This window comes from Cucumis sativus, chromosome 7 (assembly GCF_000004075.3).
Source record: "Cucumis sativus cultivar 9930 chromosome 7, Cucumber_9930_V3, whole genome shotgun sequence".
Taxonomy (NCBI): Eukaryota; Viridiplantae; Streptophyta; class Magnoliopsida; order Cucurbitales; family Cucurbitaceae; genus Cucumis; species Cucumis sativus.
Window position 1 is genome coordinate 18,356,795 of NC_026661.2, and position 17,159 is coordinate 18,373,953.

The 17,159-nt window shown below is 29.8% G+C and overlaps 2 protein-coding genes across 4 annotated transcripts; both read right to left on the reverse strand.

Moving 5' to 3' along the window:
* Positions 1-1,868: 1,868 nt before the first annotated feature.
* LOC101204520 (potassium transporter 5) lies at positions 1,869-7,837 on the reverse strand. 2 transcript variants are annotated; one of them, XM_031888494.1, is made up of 7 exons: positions 7,432-7,837; positions 5,963-6,163; positions 5,281-5,331; positions 3,714-3,974; positions 3,452-3,619; positions 3,079-3,333; positions 1,869-2,899 (listed from the first exon to the last, which is right to left on the reverse strand). In XM_031888494.1, exons 1-7 carry the CDS (start codon positions 7,775-7,777, stop codon positions 1,974-1,976), a joined length of 2,208 nt encoding a protein of 735 aa, XP_031744354.1. In that variant the 5' UTR covers positions 7,778-7,837; the 3' UTR covers positions 1,869-1,973. The 2 variants fall into 2 exon arrangements, with proteins under 2 accessions (XP_031744354.1, XP_004136177.1); XM_004136129.3 differs by having other exon boundaries at positions 5,963-6,211.
* Positions 7,838-11,672: 3,835 nt separating this feature from the next.
* On the reverse strand, positions 11,673-16,060 carry LOC101213255 (wee1-like protein kinase). Of its 2 annotated transcripts, none has more exons than XM_004135998.3 (10): positions 15,747-16,060; positions 15,393-15,453; positions 15,217-15,283; positions 14,628-14,891; positions 14,440-14,507; positions 14,203-14,312; positions 14,069-14,109; positions 13,797-13,945; positions 13,083-13,430; positions 11,673-11,994 (listed from the first exon to the last, which is right to left on the reverse strand). In XM_004135998.3, the coding sequence occupies exons 1-10, from the start codon at positions 16,010-16,012 to the stop codon at positions 11,899-11,901; spliced, it is 1,470 nt and encodes a 489-aa protein (XP_004136046.1). In that variant the 5' UTR covers positions 16,013-16,060; the 3' UTR covers positions 11,673-11,898. The 2 variants fall into 2 exon arrangements, with proteins under 2 accessions (XP_004136046.1, XP_031744240.1); XM_031888380.1 differs by having other exon boundaries at positions 14,628-14,894.
* Positions 16,061-17,159: the final 1,099 nt, after the last annotated feature.

Consider the following 17,159-nt stretch of genomic DNA (forward strand, 5'->3'; position numbering starts at 1 on the left):
TGTATATATGTGTAAGCAAGTTTGAAAACAATTTTAACAAAAATGAATTTATTAAAAAATATATTTTTAAAATCGATTCTAATTTTAATAAAATATTAATTTTCATTTTTTTAAAAAATATATAGAAAACACATTTCAAAATTATATAATTAAAAATCACACCAAACCCATTAAGTCACCAAAGACTCTCTCAAGAGACGACTTGAGAATTTGCCATAAAAAGTTGAACTCTCTTTTTGTCACCTTACGTCAACTAAACTATATTTATTTATATATTTATGGTAAAGTGTGGAAAAAGAAACATATTTTTATTCTAATTTATCTTTTTTAACAAATAACTTAAATTATTTTTAAGAATAGTAAAAATAATTATTTTTTAATCTTCTACTTTTTCCTAATTTGTATCACTTCATTGCAAAATTGGGTAGAAAAGCTATATGTATGTTCAAGAAAATTCCCTTTTTCAAATATGGGTTTGAGAGTTTTTATTTGGTCTTCTTGTTTCAAGATATTACATTTAGGAAAGTGATTTTAAATTTTGGGAAGTGAGCAAATTTATTATTTTGATATCCTCAATATTTGAAAAGGAGATCAAATGGCTTCTTTCCTTGACCGTCCATGAGAGGAGGAGAACGACTAAAATAATTCCACACATGCATTTGAAAAGTCACTCCATCAATCTCCCATCGTCCCATCTCTTTCCCAATTTTCTTACCCAAATAATTACAATAACCTTTGCAAATGGATATGATGCTTCTCTTCTGTTCCCACACCCAAATGAATAAGATATTTTTGTTCCTTCTTCCTCTTCCTCTTCCTCTAGTCCCCACCCTAGAATGAAAGAAAAATGAAGAGTAGCAACTATGCATGAACTTGTCTTAATTATCAACTTTAAAATCTACGGCTTGATTCTCTAAAATACACATTGTCAAATGAGAGATATTAATAATTCAGAGGGATTTGTTTTTTGCTTGTGTTTTAGACACTCGGTTTCTCAATCTCCATAATTGGTGTGTTTTGCTTTTCTAATATCTTGAAAAGTTCTCCTATATATTTTTTATTCTCTAGAACTCTAAAGTTCATTATAAAAAATAAGGAAATTTTAAATCAAATTAATAAAATCCTAATATAAAGAAGAAAAGAGAATGAGAAAGTGGGGTTAGCTTGGTGTGTTATTGGGGTTGTAGTGTGTCTAAAAAAAGATTGTAAAATACAAGAAATAATGATTCAACTTGGCATTTGCCTCTGCCAAAAACACTTCAAAATTTCAACTTCTTTTTTCAGTTAATTAATATTCAATAATAGAGCATGAATAACTAAGAAATATCTTTTCTCCTTTTTTAAAAAATTTGTGTGAATGCTTTTTCTTCTTCTTCTTCTTCCTCTTTTTCTATCTTTGCATAAACTAAACTTGACTTAGTTTACACCTATTTGTAAGCGCTTCCATCGTTTTCTTGAATTAAAATTTGTATAATGTCAAAGCTGGTCCAAACTCTTATATACATACATACATATGTTATATGTACACATTGATTAAAGATTTCACTTTATGATCCTTTTAACATATGCCCTATTTTCCTTTCAATTAGCTTATCAAATACCCCTATCGAGGAGAAGGAACATGAATCATAAATCATATTTTAATCTAATTAACATCCAATTCCTATATACTCCTAGATTGCAAACATATTATTCAAGAAAATCATATCAACAAGTTTATTATATACATGCACTTGTTAGTTTTGATGATAGACATATCCTTTATAGCTAATGCATGTGTAAATGTTGAGATATATATCTTGAGAGGAAATTAATTAAATAGAGAGAACAAAATGGGAGCAATACATTTAAGAGATATGGAGAGAAAATTGTAAATCCAAATATATAGTTTTCTCAAAACGTGGAATTAAAGACTAAACTTTCTAATTTAACCGAATTTTACTTTTATTCATTGCTACTCATTGCTGTTAAGCTTATAGCTCATATGTCATTCCCACTTTAAGCAAACGATTGTGAGGAATATCAAACACTCTCTCACTTTGTCTCAAATTGTTCTTCAAGAAATTGTAAATATAATTAATCAAAACCCTTTTCCAAATATTGGACCCTTCCTTTGCAATAATTTCACTTTCTCCTACCAAATGAACCACACCATATTCCCAAGCTTTATCAACTTCCTCAATCTCTTTCTCCAATTCCACTTCTCTAATCTTTTGTTTCTCTTCCTCAATTATTACCCCATTCTCACGATCTTCCTCCTCTTCCACTTTGGCAGTACTAACCCTAACATCATCCCTTAAAAACCCTTTCAATTTATCCACCAAACTTCTCTCGAACGACTCTTGCACGTCGTTGTGACCATCCGTGTAACCGTACCTCACGACGCATCGAAAGATACCAAGCTCTCTTGGTTCAACTCTGCGAAAGAGAAACCGCTCGTCTGATGGGACCTTGCTTATAGGCAATGACTTGATTGAGACAAATACGAGAGCTTGATGAAGGACGGGGACGTTGGACATGTAAAGCTTGAAAATGGGAGGAATGCCTTGTACAAGGTCAGAGTAGAAAATGGCAAGGCCTTGAACTCTACACGGATTGGCAATTGATACAATGTCGTTAAGTTGATGAGAAGAGATCTTGTTATGAAGCTCATAATAGTATTTTCTTCTATAGACAGTGTTCCAAGTGTACATAATGGCCATAAGTGCAAAGGCAAAAGCAAGTGGAAGGTAACCTCCTTGATCAAATTTGTAAAGGACTGAGCTCAAATAAAGAAGCTCCAATGAACCAATGACAAGAATGTAAATGATTATCAAAAGTATGTGGGTTTTCCAAATCATGATCATGATTAATACTAAGAATGAAGATGTAAGAGTCATCACAAACACAACAGCTATGCCTGCACAAAACAAAAAAGGATAAATATAATTGAACTGTAAGAGTCATCAAATCTTTCAACACTCTCAGCTCATATTGCACACCCCAACACCAAAATTAGAAAATTGCTATTGACTGACCATTATTGAACTCAAAAGCATAATTTAAACAGAGAGACTAGTTGAAAGTAAAGTGTGTTACCATAAGCATTTCCTATCTTGTTAGTGTCCTTGAAGGCAAGAGTGACAGCTAAAGAAGCAAGCATAAGTAGAAAGTTGACTTGAGGGATATATACTTGGCCTTCATACTTAGAAGAAGTATGAACAATTTTAACTCTTGGGAAACACCCAAGTGAAAGAGATTGTTGAATTATAGAGAATGTTCCTGAAATCATAGCTTGACTTGCAATAATGGCTGATAATACAGCCACTACAAACATTGGATAGTATAAAGGATCTGCATTTGTTTACCAAAACGAAGAACTTAAGTTGAAGATATACAGATCAAACCAAATTTGAAAGTAGAAGGATCTACAAAAGAAACAAAAATGAAGGTGGATAAGTTTGGGTTGGACCTGGAATGGATTTAAAGAAGGCATCTCCAACATCATCAATGTGTATACGAAGATAAGAGGCTTGTCCTGTGTAAGAAAGCAATAAAGCTGGATATGTAACAATACACATACTTATTTGAATTGATCTCACACTGAAATGCCCAACATCAGCAAATAATGCTTCTGTCCCTACATTACATCCATTATATACTTTTAAACCATAAAATTTAACACAATAATATATAAATTAAAATTGTTATTCAATTGAATTAAATGAATGTACCTGTTATGGAGAGAACAATGCCACCAAGGGAAATCCAAGCTTGGGTTTTGTTTCTTCTAAAATAGTCAATAATATATTTAGGGTTTAAAGCTGAAATGACTGAAGGATCATAGTTGACAAAATTGTAGAAGCCAATGGAAGCTATGAAGATGAACCAAATGCATATAATCGGAGCAAATGTGTAGCCAACTTTGTCTGTTCCAAATCTTTGAGCCATGAAAAGACACACTAATATCCCAGCTGATATCCCCACTATTGTATCTGTTTTTCTCATCATTTTCAAATCCAATTATGAGATATCAAAAAACTTAATTAATTACTACTAATTGAAAAATCATCTGCCTATCAATCCTAAATGTAATTGAATTATTTGTTAGTATACTTTCAAAATTATTTGTTAGAAAAAAATATCTTTTTGATCTTCAATTGAATATAATTCAAATTAAAGTGAGTCGTAGTTGATCATTTTTGTTATTGTTTACTAATATTTTGTACTCGTAATGAATAGTAGGATCCATATCCTAATTTGTAATCAAAACATGCAATTTAATTACGAAATAGAGGGTGCTTAATCCAATTGTGCACATGCAATTCAAACTCACTACCTATTTATCCATCAATAAAATTTTAATATCATTATATCGTTTTTAATACACAAAATATATCAACTAAATATATAATATTTGGAAACTTAAATAATAAAATCAAAACCTATCAAAAAAAAGTTTTTTTTTTTAAATTTGTTTTTACAATATGGAATATTATTGATCATTATATGATATAGTCGTTGAATGGATGTAATATTGACTAGAAAAAAGAAAAAGAGCCAAATAATTAAATGGGGCCATTATTATTATTGTTTACTAGCTAGGATATTAATCAAATCATATCATTACTCTTGACTTGATATTTTTGTTGTATTACATTATTATTCTTTTTCCTAAAGAAAAACTATTACTTTTTAAGAGAATATCCTTCAAAGTTTAGTTTAGACTTAAACTTCAATTACTTTGGTCTTCAAATCATAGAAAATGTTGTTCTCTCTTTTCTTTTATTCATTTAAAATTAACTTGACCTCCTCATTAATTAGTATTGTAATTATTTTGAATGTTGTTTTAACCTTTTTAACATATATTTGATGTTTTAATTAATAGATAAAGAAATTCAAACATTCATCAAACTAATATCATTAATTAATTTATGAAACAATATTTGAGCTTACAATAACTGCACATTTTCAATTTCTATAATTCTTACCATTTCTGCCTCTTATTTTTTATATATTCTAATCCTATAAATTTTTAATGAGTGCTTGAGATCTGTTAATCTTACCGGTCATACAACAATAATAATATTTAGATGACATGAAAACTCGTGGAAAGAATTTATATGTCCTATAGTATAGAAACTTGGCTATGATATTAAAAGAGTAGCTTCCGTTTTATTTTTATTTTTATTTTTTTCAAAAGAAGATTGTGGCATATCAATTTCTAAGTAGCTAAGCACTATGAATGTTGGTATGATTAAATATTTATGTGATTTAGGTAATGAAAAGAATGGAAAATACCTTGTGTTATTGAAGATAAAGCTGTTTTAATGCCTCCAACAGCTGACAAAACTGCAATAATTACAAAGTACAAGGATTTAACTGCAAAGTCAAAAACAAATTAAGAGAGCAAAATGAAACACAACTCTTCCATATTTACACTTATTGCCATTTTTTTTCTTCTTTTTAGTCAAATTTTGCTGTAAAATAATTCCAAAGGAGAAATAGACTAAGTACTCAGTGATTTTGACTCCCAACAAAAGGGGACAAGATGGCTTTTGTCACTATGAACAAAAGTCCTTGAGATTTTTAATATCTTTGCAAATTACACCATGTGTTGTGTGTGTGAATTCAATGTTATAATGTAATACCAAAGTATTTAATAAATATGTCAATTATTATTCTTTACCAACCAATTTTTTTAATCAATCTAGTCTCTACGTAATGTACATAAGTTTAAGTGACATGATAAACATCTAAGAAAAAAGTTTCTAATTTATCCTCCAAATATGTAAGAGTTCAATTGAAATTTTAAAATTTCTTTTTACGTGGTATAGTTTCTCTCCTCTAGTTAAATTTATCTATCATCTCATTAAAGTATCATGTTGTGTGTAAACTAATGATCTATCAACTACAACAAATATTTGTCACAAAGCAGAAAATATATATTTAACTATCAAGAGTACTATATATATGTGATTACCAGAAATGCATGGAGTGAGAACCCCATCACCGATGACCATAGAGGTGCCAAGCATGGTTGCAAAGAGCAAGAAAAGTTTCGCAAAACGACGGTTCTCGAGTTGCGACTTCAGCCACGACGCTCGACGCACACGGTTGTTGGGAATGTCCAATTGGTAATTAGAAACCTCCTTATCCTCAGCTTGTTGGTTAGGTATTAACCCTACTTTTGCATATCGGCAAAGTAGAGAATACATTGCAAATGTTCCTCCTATAAGTACGTTTCAAGACCCCAAAAATAGACCAAATTCAAAATAATAATAATAACAATTTGATATATATTTTTTCACATTTTTGGAGCAGAGATAAAAACCTCCAAATTTTAGATAATAAGATCGTGGAGTTATGGTTGAGCTTAACTATATTTTTAATAAACACATAGATGCAACATTTATATCACGTCTCGCAGAAAAAAAACAAATATATCGATAAGTTTCTTACTGATTAATGATCATATAAAATTAAAGAATAAATTTAACAAACTTGGAAACAAAATATATATATATATATATATATATATATAATAGAGAAGCCTATTTTTCTTTTTCAAACATTATATTTACGAGGATGGAATAGTCAATAAGACTTCTAGGCTGCATGTGTGCCACGTGGATAACTCTTTAAGGGCTAATTAGAACGACAAAGCACATTTTGTTTTTTAAAAATGTCAAAAACTAAAATAAATTTAAATTTAAGCATTTTTAAAATAACAAAATAAATTAAAATATTTTTAAAAAAATTAATTTAGTCTCTATTGTTTTTTAATATTTTTAACAAAAGATTTTTAAATAGTAGAATATTAAAAAGAGAAAATAATAAAAAGTTAATTTGTTGCCTACTTTATTTTCTTGGGAATCTGTAAATGTGAACATGGTAAAAGAAGAAAACCAACGTTTGTATTTTATGAAAGCATAAATAGAAGACAATTAGTGTATGTGCATTAATTAATTAAATTCACAAATTTGGTATCACCATCACATCTTACAGACAAAAGCATATATTTGTTAATCATCTTGCACCTACAAAATAAATATAAATTGAGACTTATAACTAATGTTCGATACTTAAAAATTCGATAATTCAATGACCTTTATCAAGTTATCTCTATTAAATATAGTTTTAAAGGATTATATACCAACTTATTTTAAGTTCGAATTTAAATTAGATGAGTTTGTGCTAAATTGAACTTATTTATAAATTCTAAATACATAAATATATGTATCACACAATTATATTACACTTTTTTATATATATATAACTCTTATTAAAATCTATAATTTTAAAAATCTAGAAGCTAAATTTTTCAAAAATATATATTGAAATTGATGCAAATTGGGTCAAGCATCAAACAAGACGAGTTTAAATTATGATGATTTTAAAAAAGAATAATAAGAAAGAAATTGTTGAATGGGAAAATAAAGAATGAAATACCGTCGCCATTGTCGTTAGCTTGCAAGACGATGAAGACGTACTTAACCAAAGGAATCAAAGTGAGTGTATAATAAATCAACGATAACACTCCCAAAACGTCGTCCTTATGTTTAATCCCCGCCGGAAAACTGCTCTGAAAAACGTACAACGGCGACGTCCCGATGTCTCCGTACACTATCCCAATGCTCTGAAACGCCAATTGCAGAGTCACCCACCACCCCACCGCAGCTCGGTTCCCCCGGTGGCCGTCGAGGTTGTTGGATTCAATGTCTAATGAGTCGGAGCGGCGTAGTTTTGGAAATGAGAGAATATTCATGTCGTCTGTTATTTCCACTTCGCCGGCCATTTTTTCTTTGTTATTGTTATTTTTAGAGAGAGAATGGAGTAAGTGATGAGATAATGTATTTTTTTTGGAAGTGAAGAAGAAGGGTTAATATGTTATTTATAGAGACTAAATAATTAGTTTAATTTTTTCATTTTAGGTTTTGTTTTACACACTTTTTAATTTATATCAAGTAAAATATTTATTGTTACTTTTATTTATGTAGTATGAAAATTGATTTTTCTTTTTCTTTTTTAATTTTGTCAATATGAGCCTCAATAAATTATTTATTACTTTGATTCATATATTTAACACATAATTAATTTTAAACTTAAAAAATGGTGTAATAATGGATGGTCGTAAAAAAGAATTCATCTAAAGCTAAGAGGTTCAAAATTGTTATTTTGCTTATGGTTAAACTAAAAGAAATTTATTATCATCCTTCAATTCTTTTTTTCTTTTAAGGAAAAAGATTGAATTGTTTTGAGTGTACATTGGACAATGAAACTCAATATTTGGTACAGAATTACAAATAGGACCAAACAAAAAACCCTTTTAAATATGTTATTATAGGGATATTTTGGACAAAGTACTTACAAATTTTATTGTCACCATTTTGAAGTTTTATCGTTCCATTTCACATTCACAACGTATATGCTAGATGCAATTCATCTACATACAAATTTTCTAATGCCACAAGTTTGAGATATTTTCTTCTTTATTGAGGTGTTTTTTTCTCTTCCTCCCGATCTCTCCTCTTTTTCTTTTTCTTTTTTATTTGTGATACATTATTGGATATTTGTATACAATTTCATAGAGTTTATTTTATAGATGTGTTGTAGTTACCTTATTTTTCTAATTTATACTTTACCTTCTCATAGAGGTTACCATCAAATATGGTAGCTAATTTTTCTAATAGATGATTTGCTTTAAAATTTCAATTTGAAAAACTATGAACATTTCGAAAGTTAAATTAATCCAAATCGACACTAATTATATTGGAGAAATATCCTAAAATGTAAATCTAAACAGCAGAAAGAAAAACTATCATAAGGCTCCTTTACATCATTTTTACAAAAAATCTATGTTTAAGGAGAAAAAAGTTAAATTAAATCGTAAAAGTTCGTGTGTATTTATACTCTAAAAAATTTTAATAAAAAAATTAAAAACTCTCGTTTTTCAATTTTGGAAATAATTTATACTTTCAAGATTTATTATTATTATGGTTTTTATTCAAAATTTTTGTATAGAGTATTTTTTCTAATTTTAAAAATTTGTATATAAGTTGATTGTATTGATTAAACAAAAAATGTGATTTTAAATCAATTATTTATTTAAAACTATGAATTTATTAAAAAATTAGAGAATTATTACCTACAACATTTATAGTTATGAATGAATTATTAGACACTTAATTAAAAGTTAAATGATAAATTAATGGTTTTAAGAATCAAATAAATAAAACCCTAAAAATTTGAAGGCTAAATTTGTAGTTTAAGTTTTAAATTTTTAGATTAAATAAATACTATAGTAACTTTTAAATATATAAAAATGAAATAAAATATTTATAATCATAATAAAATAATTTGTTTGTATATATTTGATCATTAAAAGTAATTTTTCTTTAAAATATTTTAAAAAACTACATTGTTGTTTTTAGAAAAAGAAAGAATAATAATAAAATTGAAAGCATACGTTACTTACATGCAATAATACACAAACCAAAACCATTGGATGTGTTGAGAAATTTTGACCAAAAGCGTTTTCTTTTTGTACTTTTGGAGTTTAGTTCAAAAGAATTATCAAATTTTGTTTCTCTTTGGCTCTTTTTTCAAGAATCTCGACTTTCAAACCCAACTAAAACTGAAATAAATTTGGTTTGAGTTATAAAAAGAGTTTACCACATTTATTTTTTCAATATATATATATATATATATATATGCATGTGTGAAATCATTGATGATGAGAAAACTAGTGAAACTATTTAAATAGAGCATTAAAATTATACGTATGTTGATTCATTTTGTTTCAAATTTTAAAATGTTCATCAATATAATAATAAAAAAAAGTTGTCAAAATAGTAAGTTTTGACCAAATATTTACAGAATATTTATAATATATAGCAAAAAGTTTTAAAGTCTATTAATAATTTTTAGGCTTAGAGTTTTATATGTTTGAACTTTTATAATATCATTTTCATCGCTAATCTATTTGTTGGACAATTGAAATGTTGATACTTTCAAAGTAATATTTTTACGATTTTGAACCCATAAGAAATGGTAGTGACTTAGACCAAAATTTTAAAACATTACACAATTCTAGGTAAACTACGTTAAAGGGTAATATTATATCAAAATTATCAAATTTGAAGTGCATCAACAAAAAGCAATGAACAAAATCAAAATGGTTGATTTTTGATAGAACAAAGTGCCCTATCGTCCTTTTTCCTTTCTTTCCAAAAAAAAAAAAAGAAGAAAGAAAGAAAAAGTTGAATAATTTATGTCATTGCCATTTTTAACACAAACAAACAAACTTGAATAAGTTCCTTAAGAATCAACATGTATGGATTTTTAGTAATGAACTTAAACAAAATTCAAGAAATTGTATATATGGAATGGCAAAAAATTCCATTATTTTTCTCTTTGAATTGATAATCATAGAGAAAAAGTAGGAAAAGTGCGTTTGAGTTTGGCAAAGACTTGGCCTCTTTTTTCTACTTAATTTTGTTCATTGTTACCTTATTCCTTTTGGTTAGGTGAAAATGTATGGTTTGTTTGGGAAGGGTATCATAATTCAGAATCTCAATTGTATTTTTTGATAGCATTATTCAATAAATATTCTATCCTCATCATCTTTACTAAGTTTAGGTCTCGTCTTATAGACCCAATCTTATAATTTAAGGACATGATTGTACAAACATATTTCATTTCTTCTTCTTTATCTTATCTACTTTAAAATCTAAATCTAATCCAAGAGAGCGATTTTGAATACTTTGGATCACTTTTTGAAATATGCTAAAGTTTTAAGAGCTTATTGATGGCTTTATTTCACTATGTGAAAGTGTGAAGCACATTACATATTTTTTTAGGTTAATCTTTTGTCATGTAAATTGATCAGTAAACTGTGTAGTGAATGTTTGACGGCAAAACAATGAATCAAAAATAGAAAAAGAAAATTTCATGCAGTTTCGTTCTTCAGCCATTTAGGGATTGATCTATGGTCCGATCGAGCTAAAATTTTGACAGTGTATTCTTGACATGAGGATTTTCATTCTGAAATCTCCACCTATCTACAGTCAGATTCTAGTGGATAGTTTGATACCACATACTGTAAGATATTTCCATTTTTCTTCATTATTATTGTCGTTTATTGCCAAAATTATTATTCTCGTGATATTTGCTTCTAGTTGTGATTGAAAAGAACTTTGTTGTAAAGATAGATTATTGTGGAGATTTTGACTTCGGTTTTTTACTCCTCAATGTGAGGAGGATTTTTCACTGTGTCAATACTTTAATTATAATTATTGATTAGTATTCTAACATGTTCACACAAGAATGGAATATAGTTCAAGGTATTTATCGTTAGACTTATTTGGTAGAAGAGGTAGAAATATGAATTTGAAAATAGAAGATTTTTAAGGAAAAACATAGTTGAATATCATAAGGTTCAAATATTCAAAAAATTGAATACACTAAAACATAAAAAGGCTTACAAATTTTGCATTTGGATTACCTAATCAAACACAATCGGACTCGAACTTAGGTTTGAGAGAGAATCTACATAAAAATTGAGAAAGTTATACTCGAAAGAGAAAACAGATTCAAAGAAGAAAGACCATAATGTTCAAAACCTGTGTTAATATTATTATCAAAAGAATCTTAAGATGTTAGTATTTAGACTTTCCCATGGTATAGAGAGATTATTTGAAAATGAAAGAGCTTTCATTAACTTGCATTTTATAATACATGATATAGAATTTACAAAATTTTGCACCATACAATAGCCAAAAATTGGTGCATGAACTTTGGGTAAGTGGAGATTGAACTCTTACAAAATAGAAAGTTGATATCAAGGGATTGCACAAGCAAAGCCCCCATCTTGTGAAAATGGTGAAACAATAAGGAGACGCCACGGTTGATGTTGTCCTATGATTGTTTGTGAGTTCTGACCTTATCAAATATCGGATTCTCAATAACTTCCCTTGCCGAAGGACGCCGTGATGGGTCGGGATCCACCATAGCCTGTTGTTAGAGTTAGCAATCAATCAGAAAAAGTAGGTAAGAATTTGTAAGGTCCTGAACACCAAGATAATGAAGTAAACGGTGAACGTTTCTTTGTAGTCAATACAATATCAATATAAAAATCCATGCTTTTAATCATAGGTAAGTTTCTTCAATAATCTCACGTTCTTGATGAGTTATGGGACATCAAATTGTTCTTTATGCTGGGACCTCATCCACCCTAAGGCTAGTTAAGATTTTAAATTGTTATTTTTTTGGTAAAAAGACTGGAAAGAGTGTTGAAGATCCAACATCGGAAAAATGGACAGGGCTCACTCTTTACAAAATGAGTGGTTTATTTAATACGGTACAAGGCGTGCATTTGAAACATCTGATTCAAGAATGGTTGACCTCAAAAAAGGCACCCATATTGAAGGAACATAGTGAGGATTCCACATTGAAGAAATAGAAGGGTTACTCCTCTTGTTTCCAATTGGTTTTTTTAGATGAAACCTCAATTTGAGAAACTTAGAAAATACATCTTGTGAATTTTTTGTTTGATAAATTATGTTGCTGAATTGCTAAAATCAGGCTTCTCAAACCACATTCCTACCAATAAAAGAATGTAGGGAAACAATCAGCTCAAACGATACAAATACGGAATAAGTAGATAGCTAGGAGAATATCTAAAGTTAGTTTATTCTAATAAGGATACGTCTGGTTCTATTTATCTCATACGTCTATCTAAAAGACTACTACATTTAATATCCAGACGGTTTAAACAAACAAAATAAAACATTCCTTTTGGCAAACATAGGTTAACATAATTTAGAGATATCTTTTAAATTCTAAGGGGAAAACTAAATGGAGATTCTTTTTATCTTTTGGATGGTAAGGATGCAATTTTGTCAGGTTGACTTTTGGTGGCATGAGTTTTAACCTTCCGACAATGATATCTTTTTACATGTTTCGTTTATGGAAGTGAGAAGAAATGCAAACATGGGTAAGCAAGCATACAATGACCAGATTCCACCACAAGGTTCATCATCCAAGGAGGATGAGTCCAGGCCAAGAGGCATAGTCAGTAGAAATGAAGAGAAACCAAGTACCTTGATTAAGTTTTGGAATTGCAATGAATGACCAGGAAGGAGTGGCAATTTTCCCTCCTTAAGGTTCATGAAATGCGTTTCTGGTAATGTGAATCCCCTGACAATCTCATAAATAGCAGCTCCCAAGGAGAAAATATCAACTTTATCAAGATAATCATATCTTTCATTCAGAATTTCTTGAGGCATATAGCGTGCATCACCCTCCTCAATAGGCAGACTCTTATCAAGAAGGGTAACACACCCAAAATCACCAAGTTTATAGACACCATCTTTGATATAAATATTGTCAGGTTTCACATCTAAATGAGCTATTCCTTTCTCGTGCACAAATAGCAATGCCTTTGCAATCTGCTTGTAGTTTCATTGTCAGCAGAGAAGCCATGAAATTTCAAAAGTTACCAGTTCTAGAACTTGAAAATTTGAAATGGATAAAGCTTATATATTATATACTAAGGCTACTTAAGAATTGGAATGGATAAAGATAAGACACTAGTACATAATTTATAACATTTCGGGTTTTTTTTTTTCAGAAGAGCCATTTCCTGTTAAAATTAACCTACTGAATGAAGTGCAGAAGTAAAAAATTTACTCTTCCAAGTAACGAATCAAAATTAAGCTTTCTTTCATGTGTAAACAAAAGAAATATCTTTGGAAATGAAGTTTCATGAGAAGAAAATGTAATTTTTCACAACTCAAAATGGAACTAAAACTCACCTGATACAAGGCTCTTAGCGCATCTACTTCAGAGAATGGGTGAGAATACCTGCCCATTGATAAACTACAATCACAGAGCTCCATTTGAATGTAGAGTTGTTCATTTTCAAACCATGAAGTATAGTATCCAACAATGTTTTCATGAGCCCCTACATGTTCAATAGAGAACAGCAGTTAAGAAAAAATTGAAAAATTGCTCTAGTGAGGGAAAAAACGACAACAGAAAAAAAATGTAACTAAATGGAAAACCATATCTAGATAAATTTACTAACCTAAAGCTGCCAAAGCTTGAACCTCCATCAAAGCTCTCCTCCTGCAAAGGGAAGAAGAAACTTCAATTACACATTTGCTGGTGTTTAGAGGTTAAACATATACAGACACACACACACACACTATAAGATATAACCTTTCCGTGTCTTGATTCAATGGTCTTGTGCTTTGTTTAACAGCATATAAGCAGCCATCAATTCTCTTTAACACCTTGAAGACACGGCTAAAATTTCCAGTTCCTATTAGCTGCAAATAGACTGAAGTTATTCCAAATTTTGATAACTTGAATAGAATATGAATAAAAATAAAATCCCGATCTCTATCAGCACAAGCTTAAAGACACTAAGCAGATGTGTTACTGCCTTCTGGATACCTTTATCTCATGAAAATCTGTGTGATATCTTGAAAGACCATCTCCACTAAATAACGCAGGAAAAAATCCTACACAAAATTGAAAAGCACGAAACTAATTCATTTAACAGAAATCCATTATATTGCAAAAGATAATTTCAAAAAATGTTTTATTACTTTTGATGACTTTAAGAACTAATTGAACTATACCTGCACATTTAGTTCGTTGATTGCCAAATGGATCTACACCTACATCTGAAGCATCTTTCAAGTATGGGTTCTTCATGCAAGGAGGAGGCATAACTCGACAGCGAAGAGCAACTGCAGATTGAGATACATAGTTTTCTTTCTTCGGCATGGCCGTGGTCTCTTTCTCCATATCCACATCATCTGATCCAAAAATGTCATTTCCAAGTTCCACAACTTGTTCGCAGCCAGACAAACTCGGACTCAGGGGACGTACTAAAACATTTTCTGCTTAAATGGAGAAAATGATCATATTACATCATTCAACAACTTTCATCACTAATTTTAAAAAAGGAACACTAGGGCTGTAAGATTTTGATCCCCCAAAAATATTTCAGAACAATGTCCTCATTTTGATAGATGACTTCAACACTGGTCATACTTCATTTCAAGTGATTAACCGTTTAACATTATTCATTAGGAACGTTCAGCTTCAACGTGATTATATTACAATTAAGCGTATATCATTTGCATGTGATCATTTGATCGCTTATTACGGTCCCACTCAATACAATTAATTAACCGAGGTAAAAGTTCAATATTGTCAACTTACCATGTATTTTTCTCTTAGTTTTAACAGTATTAACCTTCTCTGGAGATTTGGGGCAGGGAATGCATTCCTAACAAGAAATGTACACCCAGAAAAGTTAGAAAATTAGCTTCTTCTTCTTCTGAAAAAGAAAAAACCCTTGTGTTTTCCCTGGTTAGCTTTCATCATTAACTTCTCACCTTGTTGCTATCCACTCCATTCAACAAATTTTGATTATCCGGGGTGATATAATCAGGGGTACTGCAACAAACAACCAAATAATCATCCGGTCAGTTACACTGCAGCCTTCAATCTCAATTCTCACCAGCTACCATTAAGCATTCACGTATACCAAATCTCAATACCGACAAGCAAAACTAAGTTCTAAAATTAATAAATAATTACTACAATATTCTATCCATTTAATTTAATGTAACATGAAATGAGTTCCATTTTGTAACTAACAGCAGTCAGCAGCTCAAACCAATTGACAAATAATAAAAATAAAAAAAAAAAAAAAAAGGAGAAAGAAGAAGTAAGGATACAAAACTGACCAGAAGAAGTCTTGGCTAAGAATGAAATCTCTGTCCTCAAAGTTATGAGATGAGGAAGGAAGAGGATCAGAAAAGTTGACCGTGGACGGAGGTTCAGATTCAGGCAAGCTCGGGAAGCAGAGAGCGGAGGAAGAGGAGCGGTTGAGGTGAAGAGGAGCAAGTGAAACTTTCCCTAACTGAACCTGCAAGTGCCTCGTCACTGTCCCTTTCATCTTCTTCCTCCTCGCCCCCATCGTGGTCCTTAGGGTTTTGGATTTTCTCCTCATCGGTGGTGAAATCTAAGCTTTCCCCTCTCACGCTCTCCGCCCTCCGGTACGGATATTATATATATATATATTTATCGAATTTTTTTGGCGTTGTTAATTCAAATTGCGCGGGGGGTGTAGTGATTGTGCATAGCCGAGAGTAGAGTAAGCTTGTTGAGAATGGGAATGGACTCTATTGATTGGATGCTTATTAATTTGATCTACGGATTTGATTGGTTTTGATCTGCGTGCCTCGTAAGCTTCGCCTTTTTCCATCCCGAAAAAAGAAACTGGAAGATTATTCTGGTAAATTATTTTAATTTAAAAAATATATGCACATTTAAAAAGTAATAAATTTAAAATTATAAATAAAAGGTTTTGAGGGTAAAATATAGTGTTGTATTAAACATGAATTTAAATATATTCGTCGTTGTCATAACATATCGACTTACTAAGAAATAATCTAATTATATTTATCGAATTATTATTGTTTCGTGTTAGCTAATAGCTAATGTAATTATGTAGATTTTTTTTTCCTTAAACCTTTTAAGGTAAGTGGATATTAAGATTTGTAATAACTGATATTATGCATGCATATACAATAAAGATTATTAATTATTGACCATTGGTTTTGATACATAGAATGAGGACATCAACTAAAATTGAGCAATACTATTTTAGAGAGAGAAAAAAAAGTTAATTTTTATAAATATAGCGAAAAAAATTGGAGTTCGTAATAAAATCAAAAAAGTCCAACCATGTTTTAAAACATTTCACATTTATCCATTCTTTTTTATCTTTTTTATTCTCATTCTTCTTCAAATTTTCTTTTATTTGTTTTCTTGAAATCATGATATTCACTATATATTTTCTTGAAAATTCTGATTTTTGTTATATATATATTTTTTTAAATTATGATATTTGTTTTCTATCCATCATAAATCTTGTATTTTTTTAATGAAAAAATCGTTAGATATTGATGCCATTGTTTAGATTTGACAGTCGTGCAAAAAGAATTTTGAAAAAAATTATTTGGACGTTGAAACAAATTGTTTAGATTTAGAACCCGATTGGATAGTCAAATCCAAACGATCATATACCTAAATCTTGAATTTTGAAAAAAATCATGTTTAAATGATAGTTTAGTCATGTCCAAATACAAACAATT